We start from the raw sequence: 22,676 nt of genomic DNA, 5'->3' as shown, positions 1-22,676 counted from the left end.
TCATTTTATCAGGTGACAGTTTATCTATTTCCTTTATAAATATATTTTTTTATCCTGTGCTCCTATGCCTTACGACAAAAATTGTAAAACTGGAAAATAATTAACACTCGTATTAAAATTCTCGCGATGCCACTTCTGAGGTGACTCCATCATTTTAACATTCTTTTTGTTTGTATTAAAACCTTTAAATCATAATTAAAATTCTCATTAAATCTATTCATCGATATGTCCATTCCCCATGCACATACAAAAACACTATATCTAACAAATCCTATTGTAGTAAATTAATTACTCCTCTCACACTCCAATTTTCCAGACTAATACCCATTATAGTAAATTAAGAAATCCCAGCTACCTGACGCACAGCGTCAGGGCAAAAAACTAGTGTCATTAGAAAACAAGGAATTGGACCTATCTATTGGTAACATGTTCTATTCAGAGTTTGTCAACCTTGGAGCCCATAATATCACACGATTTTCCACCCTCATCCGGGTTATCTTGTGGGAAGAAGAAAGAAAAAATAAAGCAGCAGAATATGGTACCTCACTGGCTACTTATTGTTATTGTATAAATGTGGCTACGGGTCAAATGAACATAGCTTTCTTTTTTTCTCCTGTCGGTTTTTCTGCAATTTGGCAAGGGGTTTGAGCAAATCATAAATGAGTCGGCTAGCCATGATACTGGAGAAGATTCATGAGATTATGATTGACGTTCAGAATAGATGGCTGAGTAGTGTTTTAAGCAACAGTAAAAAATGCAGCCTATGGGTAAAAGTAAAAACTTATTAGAGCATATTGCAGGGGAAATTTTTTTGAAACCTAAATTGTATCAAAATTATCATGTGAATATATATAAGGGAAAATTACATTTTACCCCCCTTATGGTTTAGTGTTTTTTTTGTACATAACCCTTCTATGGTTTCAAAAGTTATACAAAACCCCCCTCATGGTTTGAATTAAAGTATCAAAGTGACGGAAATGATCATTTGTAATGGAACCTTATAAAATGTTCAAATTACCCTTGTTTAAAAATTAAAATAGCTGAAATAACCAAAATATATAAACATAATATACATGGCACACTAACCTGTATGATTTTATATTTTACCAAATAACCCCCTTAAAATTTAAAGTTTTACCATATAACCCCCTTATGATTTTTAAAATATACACATAACCCCCTTGTGGTTAATAAATTATTTTCAACTTTACATAGGGATATTTTTTACATTTTAGGTGACTCCATTATGAAATGCAAATTTTATTATTTTGACACTTTAATCCAAAATATGAGAGAATTATGTATAGCTTTTGAAACTATAAGAGAGTTATGTATAAAAATACTAAATCACAAGGAGATAAAGTGTAATTTACCCTATGTATAATCACAATTACTGTACCTTTACATTTAAACACGTTCTCGAATCATATATATATATATAATAAAGTCGTATTCTCATTCTTATTCCTTTATGTTTTCTCTTTCCTACGTGGCTTAACGAGACGGCAAGTAGTTTCCTAATAGGATTCTTAATAAATCATATATATATATATATAATAATGTCTTATTCTCATCCTTATCCTTTTAGTTTATCTCTTTCCTACGTGGCTTATCGACATAGCAAGTAGGTGCAACACGCTCTATGAGTTAACCCCCTAATAACCTACGCTATTCTATTTCTCTTTTTTCTCTTGACTTTACAATTCTAGATAATCCTTCCATAATTATCTCTTCCATTTTCTCACCTTTTTTTCCCTTAACCCTAATCGTCAAGCCTAAATTTCCAGGGGATTAGTATAAATAATTTTGAATTATGTTTTTAACTCTCTCTCATCTTCAACTCAAAAGTTCGAAATATCAATTCAAATATTAGATTATCTTTATCAGATTATCGCTATCGAAGATACTCTGCATTTTTACTCATATGTATGGTTATCGATCTATTACTTATCACTTTATCAAGCAGTGCAGATGTTTACACTTTTCCACAAGGACTGGATTTAGAACTTCGTTTTTATTCCCTTCAATGCAAGGACCGCATCTGGAATTTGTTTATACTCGCTGTATGTGGTCTGTAATTTCCTACACCTTTTTCATAGTTAGGTTATTGAATTTGAATTTTCTAACTCTTCAAAAGTTACAGTTTGGTTTTTATTTCTGGCAAGGTTTTTGTAATTAATTTGTTATTTCAATTTATGGATTCACTCTTCAATTTAAGTAGAACACATATTATTGTTTTTTTGGTTAGTGATTTAGAAGTCACCTTTTAAACTATGTGTTTTCACACGATTTTTTAATTGCCTTTGACAATTTATTAATTGTCTTCAACAACGTATTAATTTTTTTTTTATTTTCTAGGTTTCTAGGGTTAAAAAAAAATTTTGTACAGTTTTCAATGTTTTTTTTTTTCAGACTTTGATAGAAAGCTTCTAAAGAACAAGAAGGTGTCATTGATTACATAAATGGCAAGGCATCAAGTTCATTGTCATACAACAGTTCACGTCATGCAATAGACATCAGACTATTTAGATTTTTTATGTTTTTGACTTAATAGCAAAATACATCTTATGTTTTTGTTTTGGTTTCTATTAGCCATGAACAGATTTAGAAGGTTGCTATGTTCCTGTGACTTGATTGATTCTGAATTATTATCTTTTATTAATATTTCACTTGGTTTCTTTTCTTTTCACATTAACCTTTAAGCCATTTATATTAAGTACCAAAATTGATGTTTTGGTAACGGATTGGCCATTCTTTTGTTTACAGAAGATCAGCCAAGATTTGATCTTCCCTATTTTCAAGTTTTTGAATGTCATCATATTGTCGATTTTTTTTTTGCATTTCGAATTATTAATCACTGAATTAGATGTTTAAATATACATTATAAGACTATTTTTTAATAACAATGTATTTAAGAAAGGTTATAATAGATTATACAATAAGTTTGTATTTTATGAAAATATTTTTATGAACTACACTAAATAATTTATTATTTTTAGACAATTCTCATTCAACGAATGGATACAAAACTAGTTATTTCATAAAGCTAATAATATCCGATACTTCTCTCAACGAAGTTCAAGTATTTTGGGCCTGATCCAATCCAGCCTGAAGCCCAGAGCCAGATGCCCGAGTTCAGCAACCATTTGATCAAGCTACAGATCTCATACATAGAGAGATGAGACTGTATTACAGTTGAACATCATGACCACAACAAGCATAATCAGACTTACAATTTTTTCTTTTAAAGAAGTAACTTTTAAAATTTTTTTGGCTCATTCCTATTTATAATTGTAACAATTTATTTATTTGTTAATGTTTATACAATAGTTTATTTGTTAATGTTTATACAATAGATAAAGGAAGAATGTCACTATACGGTGTAAATACATAATATCATTTTTTTGAAATTTCTAATATATCCTTAATCATAAGGGCAAATTTGTCCTAATTTAATCCAAAAAAATTCTCCACAATCAGCAGAGTCCCATCATCTTCTTTATGTATGATTATCTACATTTTAATTATAATGGAATTTGACCTATAAATCCCATAAAAAAAATTTTAAAAGATAATTTTAATAAATATATTTTTTATTAATTGCACACACGTTAGAGTATGCCTTAAACACTAGTACTAATTGTGCGAGTAAACATTAAATCATGAATTTCCACAATTAATCGTTAAATTTCACCCGAAACAGAAAACCACAAGTCAAGGTTGTAGGGTAGCTGGGGTACAGGGAGTAACTCCGCCACTGGACCTAGGTGCCCGCAGGCTGACCCAAGAGAACACCTGACGGACAAAATCAGAAATCAAGTAGCTTCTGCTGTCCAATATGGTTTAAAGTCTGGCCGAGTCGTCACCGGAATGGACCCCTCCGATACGATATCGGGACGAGATGACTCAGATTTATTTGATTCGCCGAGAATTCAACTGAGTCATCAAAAATTTAGTCAAGAAGTCTCTTATACGGATAGTTTCGATCGAGTCAGCCCAAGTCATCTCGAATCAACTCTCAAATTTACATTTTACAGATTTTATTTTGCTAATTTTTTATTATTTTTGTTTAGCATATTTTTTAATATTATTCACAATTTTTAGAATATAAAATGCTTCAAAATTTGCGTCTCGCTGAATCCATGACTGATATGTCAAGACCAATGTGGAACGGTGTGGGCCGCGACCACAACCGCAACTGCAACTTTGAACCATGGTCATATATGGTTCTGGGACAAAATTATAAAAACTGTTCATCTGAGTTTCCTCTTGTTTCTTTTTCTTAAACATTTGTTTGAATTGCTTTACCAATCGCAGACGCCCAGTTTTTTGGTAGAAAGTATCCTGTTAAACATGCATCTGCTATAGTTGAAGGCAAATTTCCTATTTGTCCTAAAAATTTCGAAGTTGTATTAAAGAAGCTTCTAATACTCAGCAGGTCCTCCTCGCTCCCGTAAAAGTCTTGCCCTAGTATTTCAACTGTAAGTTTCTCCCGTAAAATTCTATGGCTTTACAAAGTCTTGAGATTACCATAAGTCAACCAGGACAGCCACCCCATATTGTAGTATAAATCTTTGCTGCGTTGCGAAATAAATATGGGATGCTTAAGTTAAAACCATAAAACAGGGAATTTGAGGGTTACAAATGGACAGAAGGCTTTGTGAGGCAGCACTGGAAGGAGATGTTACCACTTTTTATCAGTTAATTCAAGAAGATCCACTTGCTCTTCATAAAGCTGCTTTGAAGTGTGAGGATAAGAATCCTCTTCACCTAGCAGCAATACTGGGCCATGTAGATTTTGTAAAAGCAATCTTACAAATTGAATCTGCTCATTATATGTGTTGGGCCCGTGATCGAGATGGCAGAAATCCTTTACATCTTGCTGCCATGTATGGAAAATTGCCGGTCCTGTTACTGCTAATTCGTACCGGATTTCGCGCAGCTCTAGAGAAGACAGACGGCGGGGGAACCGTTTTGCACCTCTGCATCAAATACAATCAGCTGGAAGCATTGAAGATACTGGTTGACAAATTAAAAGATCCGGAGTTCGTGAATGCCAAAAATGAAGATGGCATGACCATATTGCACCTGGCCGTGTACTATGAGCAATATGAGGTACAAGTCCCAAATCATGTTGGCTTAGTTTGAAACAAAAATTGGGATTAAATTTAAAAAAAATAAAAAGAAAACTTTTTCCAAGAATTGTCCAGAACTAACAAGTAGCAAATCATCTTGGCTTAGTTGAATTGGGATACAGTCTTATCTGGTGCAAATATTTTAACAGAGGGCCAAAGGCCCTTTACAAAGAAATTAGACTAGGAGTAGCTAGTCCTATAAAATCATTGCTTAACACATTCTCAAGTACATTCTCTGAGGGTTCTCTGAACACTTTCAGCCCTGGTTCCAAGCTCTGACTCAGTCTAGCTAGACAGTCTGCACTTGCATTGCCTTCCCTGCAGACATGCTTGACCTCAAAATCCCAGTTTTTATCCATTCAGCTTCTAACAAGTTTGATGAGGTTTAGGTGTGAGCTATTCTCTGTAATTCATCAGTTCCAAAATTGGTAAATGCAGACCATCAAATACTTGCTATTTAACGCTGGAGTAGAGGTGAACATCAAGAACGCAAACGGGAAAACGGCGTTAGACCTTTTGTTTGGGCAGGGAGTCACCAAAAGTTCAGAAATTTCAAGCTGTCTTCAGGAGGCTGGTGCCTTGAAAGCCAAGGAAATTCGCTCCCCTATTGACGACCGGAAGCTCAAGCAGCTAGAGTGGTTCGAGAAAAGCAGAGAAGCAATAATGGTGGTGGCCATACTTATTGCAACCATGGCTTTTCAAGCAGGGATAAGCCCTCCAGGAGGTGTGTGGCAAGATGACTTGTTAGAAGGACCAAATCCACACACAATAGGAGAAGCTGTTATGGCACAAAAGCATCCAAAATATTACTGGCTTCTGATTCGGGCAAACACGATAGCATTTGTTTCATCTCTGAGCACAATTATTTTGCTCATTCGTGGGTCGAGCATCCCCAGCAAGTGCTTAATGCCGTTGTTGGCCTTTGTCATGTGGCTAGCCATTGCAACCATAGCCATAACTTATGCTATAGCACTTATTACAGTAGCACCAAAAGAAGCAAGAGGGCGGCAATTGGGTAATACAAGTGAGATTCTAGTCATCGTACTCATGGTCTGGAGCGGTTGGATAGTCACAACCCTGTATGAGATAAACGCTCTGTTCAAGAAATGGCTGAAAATTCATCGGATGGATAGCAGAGGCTACTTGTTTTCTGATTTAGTCCGTCAGGTGTTCTCTCGGGTCAGCTTGCGGGCACCCAGGTCTAGTGGCGGAGTTACTCCTAGTACCCCAAGTGGCGACAGCACTCGGGTGTAAATGCAAGACATGGAAAGCATGTAAATGCAAAATGTGGCAATCATTATTGGTATATAAATTCATATGCAGTGTAAAACAGAGATTTTTATAACAAAAATATTGTATTCATCTATCATTCATATGAATTCCTACAAGTTATTTGAGTTAGAATTGCATGTTATGTTATTTTTTTCTTCGTTCTTGCAATTTGAATTTTTGTCTTGTTGGTAAAATCTGAACCCTTGCAACAGTTATTAGTTTGTTCACTAGTTCTTAAGGTAAACATGTCTGATGCTGTCGTGTACTCCAGAGCGGGCAGATGCCGAGAACTTCACAGGTGATAGAAGGGCAAGACTTTTTGGGGAGCAAGGGGGACAGGACATTAATATACTTCTAACCACGCATCAACTCCTGCAGACAATTATAAAAGTCAAATTTTCTCAGCTAGAACACTTCTGGCTTAAAAGGACTTGTAGCTTTACTCTGGTCGCTATATCAACAGGAGGGTCCATTTATAAGTGTATGCCAACTCATTATTTGTAATTTTTTTATCACATCTTTACTTTCTTTGCTTATGTTCTTGTTTCCAGCTTTTATACACTCTTCCTCTCTTACACCTTATTGCCACCGTGTTTCTTTCTAGAGCAAATGCGCGAAATGTCACTAAATTATTGCAATGTACCGCTTATGGTCACTAAACTTTTTTATTAGCCAAAAATATCACCGAACTAGTAAATTTGTACCGTTTAGATCACTCCGTGTATTTCTTCTATTATGAGAGACGGAAAGTATTTTATGGACAATTTCGTATGCACAACCGTTTTCTTGAAACTCTCCAACATAAATTGCCCTTAAAACGTGTCAGACAACTCCTAAGTTCAAGAAACTATTCTAATTAATCATTCAAATTCCAAGTAAAGCCAAATAATCACAAGAAAAAAATTAAAAGAACAAAAGAGGATACCTCAAGAATTTAATAATATAGCAAATCATATGTTTTAATATTTATCCTTTAGAAAATCATTACAGCTAATGTCGTTGCCCCTGACTATGGACACTGACGAGCAAAAAGACAAATGAATTTTGTAGCCATGCATGAAATGATAGAAATAGTGAGACAAAATTGTGAATGAACTAATTGTGCCTAGCCAAGACTGAACATTTCTAAGAAGTGAAAGGAAAAGATGTGTGATTCCACCAAAAAAAAAAAAGTTTCCCATTTGCATAATTTTGATAAAAATGTGCATGTGTAGGAGAAAGCATCAAGGTCAAAGTTCACAAATGTCAAAAAGAGTAAAATAAAACAAATTATGTAGTAGTGCATGGGAAATGATGATCATTAGTCATACTTCTCCACTTGGAATATATGTTAGACCTCACCTAACACACCCCAGCAACAAAGAAACTACTGACAAAGGCAATAATCTCAAAAGTTTGATACTTTTGAAAGAAAAAAAAAATGCCCATTCATTTTCCAATGGCTTTCCCTCCGACTTCCTTCTTTCCCCACCAATTCATTGAAAACAAACATAAGAAAGACAAAAATACAAAATAAAAAAAAGTCAAAAATAAAAAGCAGATCCCATTTTATCATCCAAAAATAAAAATAAGCATTTCTTTTTTTTAAAAAAAAAAGAATGTGAAAATTTCTAGTACTCATTGAAAACAACAGCGAGAGTCTCAAAGTTCATAGGTTCCTCCATGAAAAACTTCAACTCTGCAGGCCTTTTGGCAGTGGCAAACCTCGCCACAGGAGCTTTGGTCATCCCATCTCTCAACAACATGCTAGTTGCGCCACCAGAGGCCATAGTAGCTTTGTAACCCCTGTTGGTGCTAGCCACCAGACACCCCTCAGTTGTCGCCATTAATCAAACCTGAAGGATACCGATGAAAGGTCACATAGAGGTCACAGTACAGTTTGTTCTGTAGCCAAATATGCTGTTCCAGTTCACATCAACAATTCTGATCAAGCACCATATACGCCGGTGAATATGGTGAAGGAAAATGCACATGAGATGCTAAATTGGATCCCAAGAATTTTTGGAGCCTTCATTGTCTTGCACAAGAGTACAAACACATGCCTGATACGATAGACAGCAGCAAATGTCATTAGAAAACAAGGAATTGGACCTATCTATTGGTAACATGTTCTATTCAGAGTTTGTCATCCTTGGAGCCCATAATATCACACGATTTTCCACCCTCATCCAGGTTATCTTGTGGGAAGAAGAAAGAAAAAATAAAGCAGCAGAATAGGGTACTTCACTGGCTACTTATTGTTATTGTATAAAGGGCAAATTATTCAATTGACCCTTTAACTTTTTATCTAGGTAAAATTAAGCTCCTCATCTATTTTTTGCTGACTTTAAACCCTTGAACTTGTAAAAGTGGGAAACCGTGACCATTTTAACCAGTTTCTCTGGTTTTGCAACCGGAGAACCAATTCACACGAATGCAAGTGTGCTTCTTCAAAGGGCATTTTTGTCCGCATACTCTAAACAAAAAGGGCACAACTCCTCCCTCCCTCCATTTTCCTAACCCAACCCAACCCAACTGCTAGTCGAAACTTCACAGCAACAATGAAAGCAACAATGGAGTGGCAAGAGAAAATCTTTCCTACATTTTTCTTACCCATTTTCATCTTCCCTTAAAGATCTTTGTGGAGGAAAAAGAGCAAGAGAGAATCAGCACTGTCGGGTTTGGGTATCATCGACATTGAAGCAACAAGGAGTGGCAAATCAGGCAGGAAAATCATCGACATTGAAGCAAGAGAGAAGTCTGAAAGGAAAAAAATAAAAAAAAAAGGGGGAGAAGGTAAAAGCTTTGTGAAAGGAAGGAAAAAATGCGCAAATATCGCGGCCCTCTGCTTCCTACTTGTCGTTGCGGTAAAGTCACGAAGATGATTACTTCTTGGACTGATAGAAATCCAGGAAGAAGGTACGCCGTTTGCTCAGAAGAAGTTGGTGGCTGCGGGTATTGGAATTGGATTGACGACGAGATGTGCCGTCGTTCTATTGAGCTGATACCAGGCCTTCTAAGGAGGATCAATGCAACAGGAAAGCAAAACGACGAATTTGAAACTGCAGCTGCGAGATCCGAGGCAAAAGCTGCAAAGTTGAAGGCAAAATTGAGAGAAACAGAGGAGTAGCTGCGGTGGCAGAAATGGTTGAATAAGTTCCTTGTAAAGGTTCTTGTGGTAAGTTGGTTGGTTGCTGTAATAATGGTGCTTACAGAGAAAAAAATTGCAGGTGGAGTCTCTCTTGGGATGCTCCAAATTGGGAATAAATGTAATGGGATTATGCAAATTGAAGGCAATACATAAGGGCAGTGTGTAAGTGTAACATATTGCCATCGGTACTGCCAGTTTTGAGGACCATGGTGGAGCAAATGGATCTATGGTGTATGATGCAGATAGTTAGGGAGAACTATATTGTATTGTTTAGTTTAAACAAATCTTTGTTGTACCCACAGATTAGTGTAAAAGTGTGGTTGAACCCAATCAACGCTAACTGTAATTTTCGGCAAGTAATGTGATGAGAATTATTTATCCCAATTCGCATGTCATGGGCTTTGTTGGATGTATTTGATTTACCTAGTCAACAAAAACTGCTATACCAAACTATACAAATATAAGATAACAACTACATAACATTAGAATATAATTAGCAAAAGGAAATTACAATGATGTTTGCCTGTAAATACAGTCAACAATCACTTTCATAGGAAACAGACAAATACACAAAAAGCAGTGACCTGTGTCCATATTGCTAGATACCAAGCACAGGCACATGCTTTGATTCCCCACAAAAGCCTATTCAAAAAAATATCATTTATAGTTTCAACATTCTAGTTACATCCATTTGCAGTCAACAAAATCACACAAAAATATTTGCAGGTCTAACAATACTTCAAGAACTTGTTCCAGATGGACCCTTTCCTCTTCCCCTTCCCCTGCCTCTTCCTCTTCCTCCACCTCCATTGTACTGCCAGGATGAGTCCTTTTAATTTCTTCACAATATTACCATATTTTCTTGTATTGTGACTCATCTGACTCCTTGATCTTCTCTATAGCTAGTGTCTTCACCTTAGCTGCAACATGTTTAGATTTTTCTGCCTAGTAGTCTTCATGGACTGTTTGCCTTAATTCTCTTGTTGGCAAATTGTTATTTGATCTTATCCTCTCTACATACCTGTCAGACAGCCACTTGGCTGTAATATTCTTATTTTTCCATGTATGGTTGCATGTTTCATGGACATCATGCAGAGACTTTACTACCAAGTACTTTGTGCCCAGAGCCTTTTCTATTGAAGCAAATACAAACCATTTACATGATTCCCTACACTTGGCCCTCACCCTGGTGGGCTCATTTTTACTGGTCTAAACAGGTTTACCCATCCTAATCTCATACTCAGTCACAGCATATTTGAATTGTGCTCTTGACTCAAACTTCATCCCAATCTCGAATTTGGAATTCCTGAGAAATTTTTCTAGGACAAAGTCCTTGTATCTCCCTTTGAATTCATCATCTGATGAGTCATTGTCACTGCTCAGGTAATCAGGGATGTAATCTTGTTGGAGTGAATCTATATCCTCTGGTTCCTGGCTAGTTTGTTCTGCTGATTTGGTTCTCTTTCTCCTAACTTATTTCTTTCTCGCACCTTGCTGTTGTGTTTCCAGGTCAGTTTCTGTTTACCTTCCACAAACATTCTCCTGTTCTGAACACTGCGTCTGGTCAGTTGTTTCATCTCTCTGCTGTTGCTGTGAAGTTTCACCACAGCCATCAGCATTCGAATTCAAAATGTCCAGCATAATCTCTTCACCACCATAGTCATTGGCACCACTAAATCTATCATTTTCTTCCTCTACTTATGATTCAGATTCATCATCTATGTTTTCACCCTCTGCTTCATGTTCACCTTGCTGTTCGCCACCATAGTCAGCTTCATGTTCACCCTTTGCTTCATATTCACCTTCGTGTTCACCACCACCATAGTCAGTTTCATGTTCACCCTCTTCTGTCCCAACATTACTAGTTGCATGAGTGCTTTTTGCTGTTTTTTCACCCCCTACCTTTTCAACCGTATCTACACCCTCTGCTGGCCTAACATTACTATCCCTTTGACTGTTTTTTGCTCTTTTTTCACCCACTACATTCCCAACCATACAATCCCTTCTACTACTCTTCTCAGTACCTACATATCTAGTTATGCATTCTTCCTCATCTACTTCCTCTATGACAACTCCAGTTTTCTTTTTCCTCTTGTCTGGTGACTCTATTATTACAACATTTTTCAGTTCTTCAATTTCTGGATCTGTCAGATGATGGCAATACACTTCCATCACCTTGAATTTATATGCCCAGTCACAGAATGTCCTAACATGGGTATCAGTAGACAATTCTCTCAAACCAGTCCTCATGTCTGCAACTGGTTCAAGGTAATAGTACAAAATGGCTGCATTACGATGACCAACTTTTTCAACCATTTTATTCAACTCATGGATTGACATACGTTCAGTGTCACACATATCTATGTAGGCCACTTCTCCATTTTCATAACTGACATAATTTTCCCAATTTATTCTTCCCCCATGGTGTAATCTTATGCTAAATATTTCACATTATGGATCTGCATATCAATATGAATATATTGTTTCAATACAAGTTGGGCTACAACAAATGCAGATAAATATACTATTCAAATTCAAATATAATTAATTAAAAATTCAATTTCTTTTTCACATGCTTTTTAAAAAAGCAACCCTAATGTAATGCTTAAATCGAAAAACAATAAAAAAGTTCCAACTTTTAATGAAATGCTAATTATTCGTAAATCCTTACACTTTTTGAACAACTAAACAATAAACTTCGGTGCCCACCACCATACCCCCCACATCTAGGACCACTGGCACGTCACTTTCAGTAATCTCCACCACCAAAATTTTACTCTCTTCACCTATCCGACCACTAAATATGCTACCTATTTCACATTTAAAGGTTCAAACGAATATACATACCATAAGCGAGAACAGGATCAAAGTATTCATTTTTCGGCCTGATTTGCCATCCCTCCATTGTTGCTTCAATGTCGTTGATACCCAAACCTGATAAGTAGGAATTAACTCTCTTGCTCTTCTCCCTCCGCAAAGAACCTCAAGAGAAGATGAAAATGGGTAAGGCTGTTGCTGTGAAGTTTCGACTAGCAGTTGGGTTGGGTTAGAAAAATGGAGGGAAGGTGGAGGAGTTGTGCCCTTTTTGTTTAGAGTATGCGGACAAAAATGCCCTTTCAAGAAGCACACTTGCATTCGTGTGAATTGGTCCTCCGGTTGCAAAACCGGAGAAACTGGCTAAAAGGGCTACGGTTTCCCACTTTTACAAATTCAAGGGCTTAAAGTCAGCAAAAAATAGATGAGGGGTTTAATTTTACCTAGACAAAGAGTTAAAGGGCCAATTGGATAATTTGCCCTTGTATAAATGTGGCTACGGGTCAAATGAACATAGATTTTTTTTTTCTCCTGTCGATTTTTCTGCAATTTGGTAAGGGGTTTGAGCAAATCATAAATGAGTCGACTAGCCATGATTCTGGAGAAGATTCATGAGATTATGATTGACGTTCAGAATAGATGGCTGAGTAGTGTTTTAAGCAACAGTAAAAAATGCAGCGTAAGCATAATGCAGGGGAAATTGTTTTGAAACCTAAATTGTATCAAAATTATCATGTGAACATAGAAAAAGGAAAATTATATTGGGAAAAGAGTCCCAATGGCCCTCTAACTCTTTCCCAAGTAAAGTTTTATCCCTCCAATAATTAATGTTAAGGTTTTGGCCCTCGATCTAATAAAATAGTATATTCGTGGCCCTTTCTGTCAAGCCTAACAGTTAAAATTGACGGAAAGCATCATCTCATGAGATGCACGACCAAATATCAAGGACATTATAGTCTCTAAGCAAAAGGTTTGGGTCCACTGCTGGAGCATTCAAACTCAAGGCTTTGTCTCTTTTTCATCCTCTTCAATCTTAGGCGTCAGGTAAAATCTTACATAACCCATCTCTGCCAATGGGCTTGCCTTGGTAAAAGAGTTCAAATACCTAAGGGCAAACGTCAAGGACACTGGATCATTCATTTCTATAATAGTTGCTTCCTCTGACTTGTCAACAGTTGTATTCTGCTGGCAAACAAATTATATTAGCAAACCCAATATCACCTCTTGTTGAAAATTTTATGCCTTCTTTTGTCACAGATATCACCACTGTATCACCAATACTGCTGAGATCTTTACAAATTCTAGCAAACTCAACTGAAGGCATCCTAACAATAGCTTAGTACTCTGTTTCTGGAATTCCAAGGTGCTCACTGTCGATGTCCATAAGCTTCATTTCAAAATCAGCTATCTTATCTTGAGTGGGACTTTCAAACATGAAGGTAATAGTACCACTGCCATCGTCGCCTTTAATGGTGATGATGTCATCGTTTCCGGCGCACTTGAGCATCTTAGCCATATTATTAGGATTCATCCCCATGGAAAAATTACGGTCCAGCGGTAGTGCTCAAAGCCTTTGGATCTGAGCAGCAGAGCCACCAGCGCGATGTGGCTGGAGTCCATGGCTTGCAAGGAGAAGCCACTCGAGGAACAGTCGAAATTCGCATCGTTCACCAAATCTTTTATGGCATCCAGAACCTTCTTTAACAAACTACCCTGAACCAGCCTTAATTCAAACATCTCTGATGGGAAATTCAGAGGAAAAATGGCTAGGGTTAGGTTGTAGAGAGGTCGGAGAGTTCTTTTTTTTTTTTTGGAGGGAAAGTGGGAAAGAGTAGCCGATAAAGAAGCTCGGCCTGTTTTACCACTAGCAGAGGCCGATGTAGTGGTTCTTGGGCTTCCACTAGCACCCTTCAAGATTGTTGAAGTTGAAGGCGACCCGACCATCACTGGAGAGGCAAGGGACTGATTAGTGGTGAAAAAGAAGTGAAAATTGTTGGAGAAAAAATCAGTGATGAAAGTATTTTTACTTTTCTTTGCTTAGAGACTATAATACCCTTGATATTCTCACAAGATGATACTTTTCGTCAATTTTAACTGCTGGATTTGACAGAAGGACCATGAATATACTATTTTATTAGATCGAGGGCCAAAACTTTAACATTAATTATTGGAGGGCTAAAACTTTACTTGGGAAAGAGTTGGAGGGCCATTGGGACTCTTTTCCCAATTATATTTGACCCCCCTATGGTTTAGTGTTTTGTTGTACATAATTCTCCTATAGTTTCAAAAGTTATACATTCCCACTCATGGTTTGCATTAAACTGTCAAAGTGACGGAAATGACCATTTGTAATGGAACCTTATAAAATGTTTAAATTACCCTTGTTTAAAAATTAAAATGGTTGAAATAACCAAAATATATAAATATAATATACATGACACACTAACCCGTATGATTTTATGTTTTATCATATAATCTCCTTATAATTTAATATTTTACCATATAACCCCCTTATGATTTTCAAAATATACACATAACCTCCTTGTGGTTAATAAATAATTTTTAACTTTACATAGGGATATTTTTGATATTTTAGGTGATTTCGTTATAAATTGCAAATTCCGTTATTTTGACACTTTAATCCAAAACATGAGAGAGTTATGCATAGCTTTTGAAACTATAAAGGGGTTATGTACATAAATACTAAATCACATGGGAATAAAGTGTAATTTACCCTATATATAATCACAATTATTGTACCTTTACATTTAAACACGTTCTCGAATTAATTACATTTTTTATAAAGCTAATATCCGATACTTCTCCCAACGAGCGCATGTTATTTTTAAGCACCGATGTTATTTATACTGCGGCCAACATTCCAACAAATGATTAATGTTCACTCACGCCACCCCACGGCCTGCGTGAGGCCGACCAGCCTAGTTTTAACCAATTCAAGTATTTTGGGCCTTATCCAATCCAGCCAGAGGCCCAGAACCAGATGCCGAAGTTCCTCAACAATTTGACCAAGCTACAGATCTCATAGAGAGATGAGATAATATTAAGCTGAACATCATGACCACAATAAGCACAATCACACTTAACTTTTAAATTTTTTTTTTGGCTCATTCCTATTTATAATTGTAGTAATTTATTTATTTTTTAATGTTTATACAATGTATAAAGGAAGAATGTCATTATACGGTGTAAATACACAGTATCATCTTTTTAAAATTTCTAATATATCCTTAATCATAAGGGCAAATTTGTCCTAATTTAATCCAAAAAATTCTCCACAATTAGCAGCAGATGGTTATTTAAATCAGAAAGTATTTATGGGTTCAGTTATCCACTAACGACAACTCCCTCGCATCAGCACAATCACACACGTAGTCTGCTCTAGTCCCATCATCTTCTGTGTGTTTGATTATCTACATTTTAATTAGGGTTATTATTACTTTATCCCCTTCAACTATATCACTACTATCAGTTTACTCCCTAACGTTATCTTTTAATCACTTCACCCTTATAAGTAATTTAACTCAACATGTTAAGAAATTTTGGATAAAAATACACTTTTATTCTGTAGCATTACTATATTGTTATTATTACTTTATTCCTTTAAATTATAGTTATATAATCGTTTTAATTCCTAACATTATTTTCTAGACATTTTACTTCATCGTTAATCTAACTAGTATAGTCAAAAATTTTTAAAAATATTGACCCTTTTATATATATAATTAAAAAAAAGTTGGAATGATTATTCTTCTTTTTTACTTTAAGATATCGAAAAATATAAAAATAAAGGATTTTGTCAAATTTCTTTTTTCACACTTATTAATACTAGGAAAAGAAAAAAGATAGAAAAGAAGGAGACAGAAAATTAGATTTCGCAAAGAAAATAATAAAGAAAAGTGTAACATTATCGTATTAGTTAAAGGTTGTTGGAATTAGGATTGAAATTTGGTGGTAAACAGTAAAGTAAAATAATTTTAAAATAATAAAAGTATTTAATTCTTTCTTATTTTTTTTTAAAAAGAATTGAGTTCTCTCTCTCTCTCTACTCTCTCTCCCCCTTTCCCTCCCCCTCCCGATCTTTCTATTTGTTTTAATATTAATAAGATTGCCAAGAAGAAAGAGATTAATACTTTGACTATTTTCTTGATATTAAAATTGAAAAGAGCCACTTTAAATTTTTTATTATTTTTATTATACAAAAAGAAGGGTACTTTCTCTAAAGTTTTTTAACTTGTTAAGTTAGTTTAATGGTGAAATAAATTACCTAAAAAATAACTTTATGGGGTAAATAGATAATGAAACTATAGTTTATAGAGGTAAAGTGATAATAACTTTTAGGGCTAAACTTGTCTTTTTACTTTACTTAACAAACTCCGTTATGTTTAACCGTTAGTCTTAGAGGTAAAGTGACTAAAAAATAACATTAAATGGGAAATTGATAGTAGTACCAAACATTAAGGGGGTAAAGTGATAAAAACCTTTTAATTATAATGGAATTTGACCTATAAAGCCTATACAAATTTTTTAAAGAGATAATTTTAACAAATATATTTTTTATTAACTGCACATACGTTAGAGTATGCCTTAAGCACTAGCACTACTAATTGTACGAATGAACATTAAATCATTAATTTCCACAATTAATCGTTAAATTTCACCAGGAACAGAAAACCACAAGTCAAGGTAGTGGGGTAGCTGGGGTACATGGAGTAACTCCGCCACTGGACCTAGGTGCCCGCAAGCTGAGCCGAGAGAGCACCTGACTGCCAAAATCAGAAAACGAGTAGCCTCTGCTGTCCATCCGACGAATTTTCAGCCATTTCTTGAACAGAGCGTTTATCTCATACAGGGTTGTGACCATCCAACCGCTCCAGACCATGAGTAGGATGACTAGAATATCACTTGTATTACCCAATTGCCGCCCTCTTGCTCCTTTTGGTGCTACTGTAACAAGTGCTATAGCATAAGTTATGGCTATGGCTGCAATGGCTAGCCACATGACGAAGGCCAACAGCGGCATCAAGTACTTGCTGGAGATGCTCGACCCACGAATGAGCAAAATAATTGTGCTCAGAGATGAAACAAATGCTATTGTGTTTGCCCGAATCAGAAGCCAGTAATATTTTGGATGCTTTTGTGCCATAACAGCTTCTCCTATTGTGTGTGGATTTGGTCCTACTAACAAGTCATCTTGCCACACACCTCCTGGAGGGCTTATCCCTGCTTGAAAAGCCATGGTAGCAATAAGTATGGCCACCACCATTATTGCTTCTCTGCTTTTCTCGAACCACTCTAGCTGCTTGAGCTTCCGGTCGTCAGTAGGGGAGCGAATATCCTTTGCTTTCAAGGCACCAGACTGCTGAAGAGACCTTGAAATTTCTGAACTTTTGGTGACTCCCTGCCCAAACAGAAGGTCCAACGCGGTTTTCCCGTTTGCGTTCCTGATGTTCACCTCTACTCCAGCGTCAACTAGCAAGAATTTGATGGTCTGCATTTACCAATTTTGGAACTGAGAAATTACAGAGAATAGCTCACACCTAAACCTCATCAAACTTATTAGAAGCTGGATAGAAAAGAGCTGGGATTTTGAGGTCAAGCAGCTCTGGAGGGAAGGCAATGCAAGTGCAGACTGTCTAGCTAGACTGAGTCAGAGCTTGGAACCAGGGCTGAAAGCGTTCAGAGAAACCCCAGATGTACTTAAGAATGTGATAAGCAAATGATTTTATAGGACTAGCTGCTCCTAGTCTAATTTCTTTGTAAAGGGCCTTTGGCCCTCCTTAGACCCCCAAAAAAAAAAAATTTTTTCCACTCGGAATCACATTGTTAAAATTTTTGCACCAGATAAGATTGTTGCATTCCAATTCAACTAAGCCAAGATGATTTGCTACTTGTTAGTGCTGGACAATTCTTGCAAAAAGTTTTTTTTTTTTTTAATGGCAATTTTTGTTTCAAACTAAGCCAACATGATTTGCGACTTGTACCTGATATTGCCCATAGTATACGGCCAGGTGCAATATGGTCATGCCATCTTCATTTTTGGCATTCACAAACTCTGGATCTTTTAATTTGTCAACCAGTATCTTCAATGCTTCCAGCTGATTGTATTTGATGCAGAGGTGCAAAACGGTTCCCCCGCCATCTGTCTTCTCCAGAGCTGCTTGAAATTCGGCACGAATTAGCACTAACAGGACCGCCACTTTTCCATACATGGCAGCAAGATGTAAAGGGTTTCTGCCATCTCGATCACGGGCCAAACACATAAAAAAAGCAGAATCAAATTGTAAGATTTCTTTTGCAAAATCTACATGGCCCAATATTGCTGCTATGTGAAGAGGATTCTTATCCAAGCACTTCAAAGCAGCTTTATCAAGAACAAGTGGATCTTCATGAATTAACTGACAAAGAGAGGTAACATCTCCTTCCAGCGCTACATCACAAAGCCTTCTGTCCATTTGTAACCCTCCAATTCCCTGTTTATGGGTTTCACTTAAGCATCCCATATTTATTTCACTGCGCAGCAAAGATTTATACTACAATATGGTTAGGACGTGCATATTAAATGAGACAAGGACACAAACTTTTTCTGGTAAATATCCCGGACGCTGTCATATTATTCAAGGCAGCTCCAGAGAAACTTCGGTTGGCAGACAAGGGCTTTAACAGCCTCCTCTCCATTTCCCCCCCTGTGGTTCCCCTTTTTACAAGGCTTTAAAGTATCTCACACTTGTTTTCAGGACGCAGGAAGGATTTATCCGGGATAGGGTGACTGCTGGTTGACTTGATAGTCATCTCAAGACTTTGTTAAGTCCAAAGGATTTTCTTTTAAATTTTGAGCATTTGACACGGTCTTGGTTCAGTAAAGAATGACTACATCGCATGAGAAATGGAATCAGGTCCTTAAAAAGGTAAAGGAAAGGGGCGGAACAATCATTGGTGTAATCGTGTCTAGGCAGTGTAAAACAGAGATTTTTATGACAAAAATATATTGTATTCAACTATCCTTCATATGAATTCCTGCAAGTTAATTGAGTTAGAATTACATGTTACATGTCATTTTTTTACTTTGATCTTGCAATTTGAATTTTTTGTCTTCTTGGTAAAATCTGAACCACGAACCTTTGCAACAGTTATTAGTTTGTTCATTAGTTCTTAAGGTAAACATGTCTGATGTTGTTATGTGCTCAAGAGGGGTACTCAGCGGGCAGATTCCGAGAACTTCAGTTGATAGAAGGGCAAGTCTTTTGCTTTTCGGGGAGCAAGGAGGACAGGACATTACTATATTTCTAACTACGCATCAACTCCTGCAGACAATTAGAAAAGTCAAATTTTCTCAGCTAGAACAGTTCTGGCTTAAATGGACTTGTACCTTTACTCTGTTTAGGACCACAGGCAGGAATCTACATTTTGCACGGCGCGTAACTTTGTTTGCATATAATATAACTTACTTTCAATAACGTGTAATTTTAAAATAAAATTTTATGAGTCCCACACATATTATTAAAATCGAGATACAAAATAAAATTTGGACCGTACAAATTTTTTTGGCCATATCTTGACCATAAATTGCTCAGGAACGATCCTTATGATGATCGTTCTTGTCCCATTTTCCTTTACTCTGGTCACTATATCAGCAGGAGGGTCCATTTATAAGTGTATGCCAACTCATTATTTGTGATTTTTTTTATCACATCTTTACTTTCTTTGCATATGTTCTTGTTTCCAGCTTTTATACACTCTTCCTCTGTCTCACCTAATTGCCACCATGTTTCTTTCTATGTAAAATCAAATTAAACTAAAGAAAAATAATAAATAAAAGACATAATGGAGGGTAGTGTAGTATATCAGCACTGCAAGAGTGGCTGGGGCCAAAGATGACCGTTTGGAAACTCTAGATCTCCACCAATACGGTATGGTAGTGTATCAGCAGGAGCCTGGAGCGTCTAGGGCCGTGAATCCGACATGTTCTTGAAGATCTGATGCCCGCGGCCACGGGAAGGCGGGAAGCCATTAGACCATAGTTATAAAATCCGACTCGGTTTGGCTGTCGGACCCAGATAATCCCGTGAACCAATCATAGGATCGAATTGAATTGCTAATTAAACTAACTAAGTATTAAATTCGTTGATCAGTCAACGATCCGACGGTTCAACCGATGAATCGATTGAACCGTCAATTTAAAAATTTTACTATTTTAATAATTTAAAATATATTATTATGTTACATAATATAGTTATTATGCAACCCTCATTCGAACTGAAATAAGCCGCAAACGTTTCATGTGTCCATGATTGGAGATGAAAATGGGGTTAAGGATTAGAAGAACCGAGAAAATTCAAAATAGAAGGTTAAACCAATTGACTGAAATATTAACGTACCTATAACTTTCGACCAAAATTTAACTAAAAATGTGACCACTCACTAGGGAACGAAAGTGGCTATTTTTTTCTAAGATTAAAATCGCTTATTTTGATTCTTACATAATAAAATTTTTCATTAACAGTATGCGAGGAATGATTGGTATTACTTTCCTTTTTGTGCCTTTTTTGTGCTTGAGAAAGAAAAAGTCCCTGCAAAAAATAAAAGACCCAAGCCAAGGGAAAATATATATATATATATATATACACGTCAATCTACTAGTTAGTATATTTCCAGATACAATATTGTCATGGCATCATCATTCTTGGCATTCACAAGACCGCGATCACTTATAGCCTCGGCAACCATCTCCAATGCTTCCAAGCTTATTATACTTTGAACAGTTGCTGCCAGGACTTCTAGTTTGCCGCTCATGGCAGCGAGGTGTAAAGCCTTCCTTCCATCCTCATCACCTTTACAACAAAATTTAAGGCATACCTTTATACAGCAATATTAGATCAAGAGAGATGGTTTGAAGGGGTGTTACAAATGTCACTGTCCTTAAACTTTTGCCCCTACAATTTTGGTACGAAAAAGGGTTCCACAAATTAACTTTCAGGATATAACGAAATCTAGTGATTGATTGAGTTTTATACTAACGAAATCATTTCACTAAAAGCACTCAAGAGTTTGACATATTTGTCTATATTTATGGAGAACTTTGGAAGAATACTTGAATCCTATACATATATAAAAAGGAGTTGGTGTTTGACTGATCGATAAGGTTAGAGTACCAGCATGGTATGCGTTTTGGTGTGTGCATTACCCACCATACCCTTAGTGCGATGATGCTTACACTGTGAATGTGTGGTTATGGAGTGATTGTTTCGACTTTACTTTTCAAAGTGGCTGTTAGCTGTGCAGTCAAGACAAAGAGGTTCTTCCATGGATTTGTAATTGCTGCAAATGGTCAGATAAGTAATTGAGCTTGTGCAAAGACTCCGAGGGGTTAATTGAATTATTGAAGCATGTTTACATGCTCACATGAATGCAATGAGAACAAGATTAATTCAATGCTTGATGGTGGAAATGTAACTGCAAACATTTTCCCTTCTAAACTTTTACAAAATCAATTGAGTTGCTCTAAAAAGTAGGATGATTAGAGCGAGCAATTATGGCCTCTTTGATACAATAGCAGTGGATGGAAGATGAGGGACCTCTTGGAAAGCATCTCTAAACTGAAATGGAAAGCCTTTTGCTCTTCTGAAGCATTTGTTGAGCAGTTTTTTAGGAATCTACAATAATGGAGGTCGTATACACAAAGTATGGTTGGATGAGTCTCTTAAGCTTCGTATTACCAAGATGGTGTCTGAAGAGATAAGGTTTCTTGCCCTGTGTTTTTTAGGTAGATTCTATATGTGTGTGTATCCAATTTTCCAATGTAACAGTTACTATATTGGGGAATTTGCAATTATATTTGTAACTCTATCCTTACATGTTTGCCGGTGACTCGAGTTCAAAATTCAAATGTGAGACAAGGGGTTCATCCAGCAGCAGATTTGTCATCAATGTACTTTCTAAAACAATTGTTCCATTTAATTAGAGGTGGCAAAATGGGCGGGATGGGCGGGATTTGCTTGGGTTTGAGATAGAACCGAGTTATATGGGTTTGGGCCCAACCTTACCCATATGTGTTTTGGAACTAACTTGGGCGGGATCACTTTAGGATGGGTTTAGATTGATCCCGCCCAATACCCAAATCCATTTTCTACATATTTTTTTTCCTTTAATTCATTTTTTATTTTTTATATAATTTTAATATTTTTGATTTATTAAATTTCTTTTAGTTTTATTAAATAAACATGCAAGTGCTTTATACTCAAGATTCCCACCAAAAATTGGATTAACAAATAAAGGAAAAGATAGATATACAACCATATTCCAATATA

At 36.3% G+C, this 22,676-nt stretch overlaps 2 protein-coding genes and 1 pseudogene across 2 annotated transcripts; 1 reads left to right on the top strand and 2 right to left on the bottom strand.

Moving 5' to 3' along the window:
- Positions 1-4,644: 4,644 nt before the first annotated feature.
- On the top strand, positions 4,645-6,416 carry LOC113779409 (ankyrin repeat-containing protein NPR4-like). The gene is made up of 2 exons (XM_027324980.1): positions 4,645-5,115; positions 5,574-6,416. The coding sequence occupies exons 1-2, from the start codon at positions 4,645-4,647 to the stop codon at positions 6,387-6,389; spliced, it is 1,287 nt and encodes a 428-aa protein (XP_027180781.1). The 3' UTR covers positions 6,390-6,416.
- Positions 6,417-13,350: 6,934 nt separating this feature from the next.
- On the bottom strand, positions 13,351-14,133 carry LOC113781747 (annotated as a pseudogene).
- Positions 14,134-17,003: 2,870 nt separating this feature from the next.
- Positions 17,004-19,058, bottom strand: LOC113781370 (ankyrin repeat-containing protein NPR4-like). The gene is made up of 2 exons (XM_027327289.1): positions 18,354-19,058; positions 17,004-17,860 (listed from the first exon to the last, which is right to left on the bottom strand). Exons 1-2 carry the CDS (start codon positions 18,870-18,872, stop codon positions 17,051-17,053), a joined length of 1,329 nt encoding a protein of 442 aa, XP_027183090.1. The 5' UTR covers positions 18,873-19,058; the 3' UTR covers positions 17,004-17,050.
- Positions 19,059-22,676: the final 3,618 nt, after the last annotated feature.

This window comes from Coffea eugenioides, chromosome 8, assembly GCF_003713205.1.
Source record: "Coffea eugenioides isolate CCC68of chromosome 8, Ceug_1.0, whole genome shotgun sequence".
NCBI lineage: Eukaryota > Viridiplantae > Streptophyta > Magnoliopsida > Gentianales > Rubiaceae > Coffea > Coffea eugenioides.
This window is presented reverse-complemented; position numbering and strand designations above follow the sequence as displayed.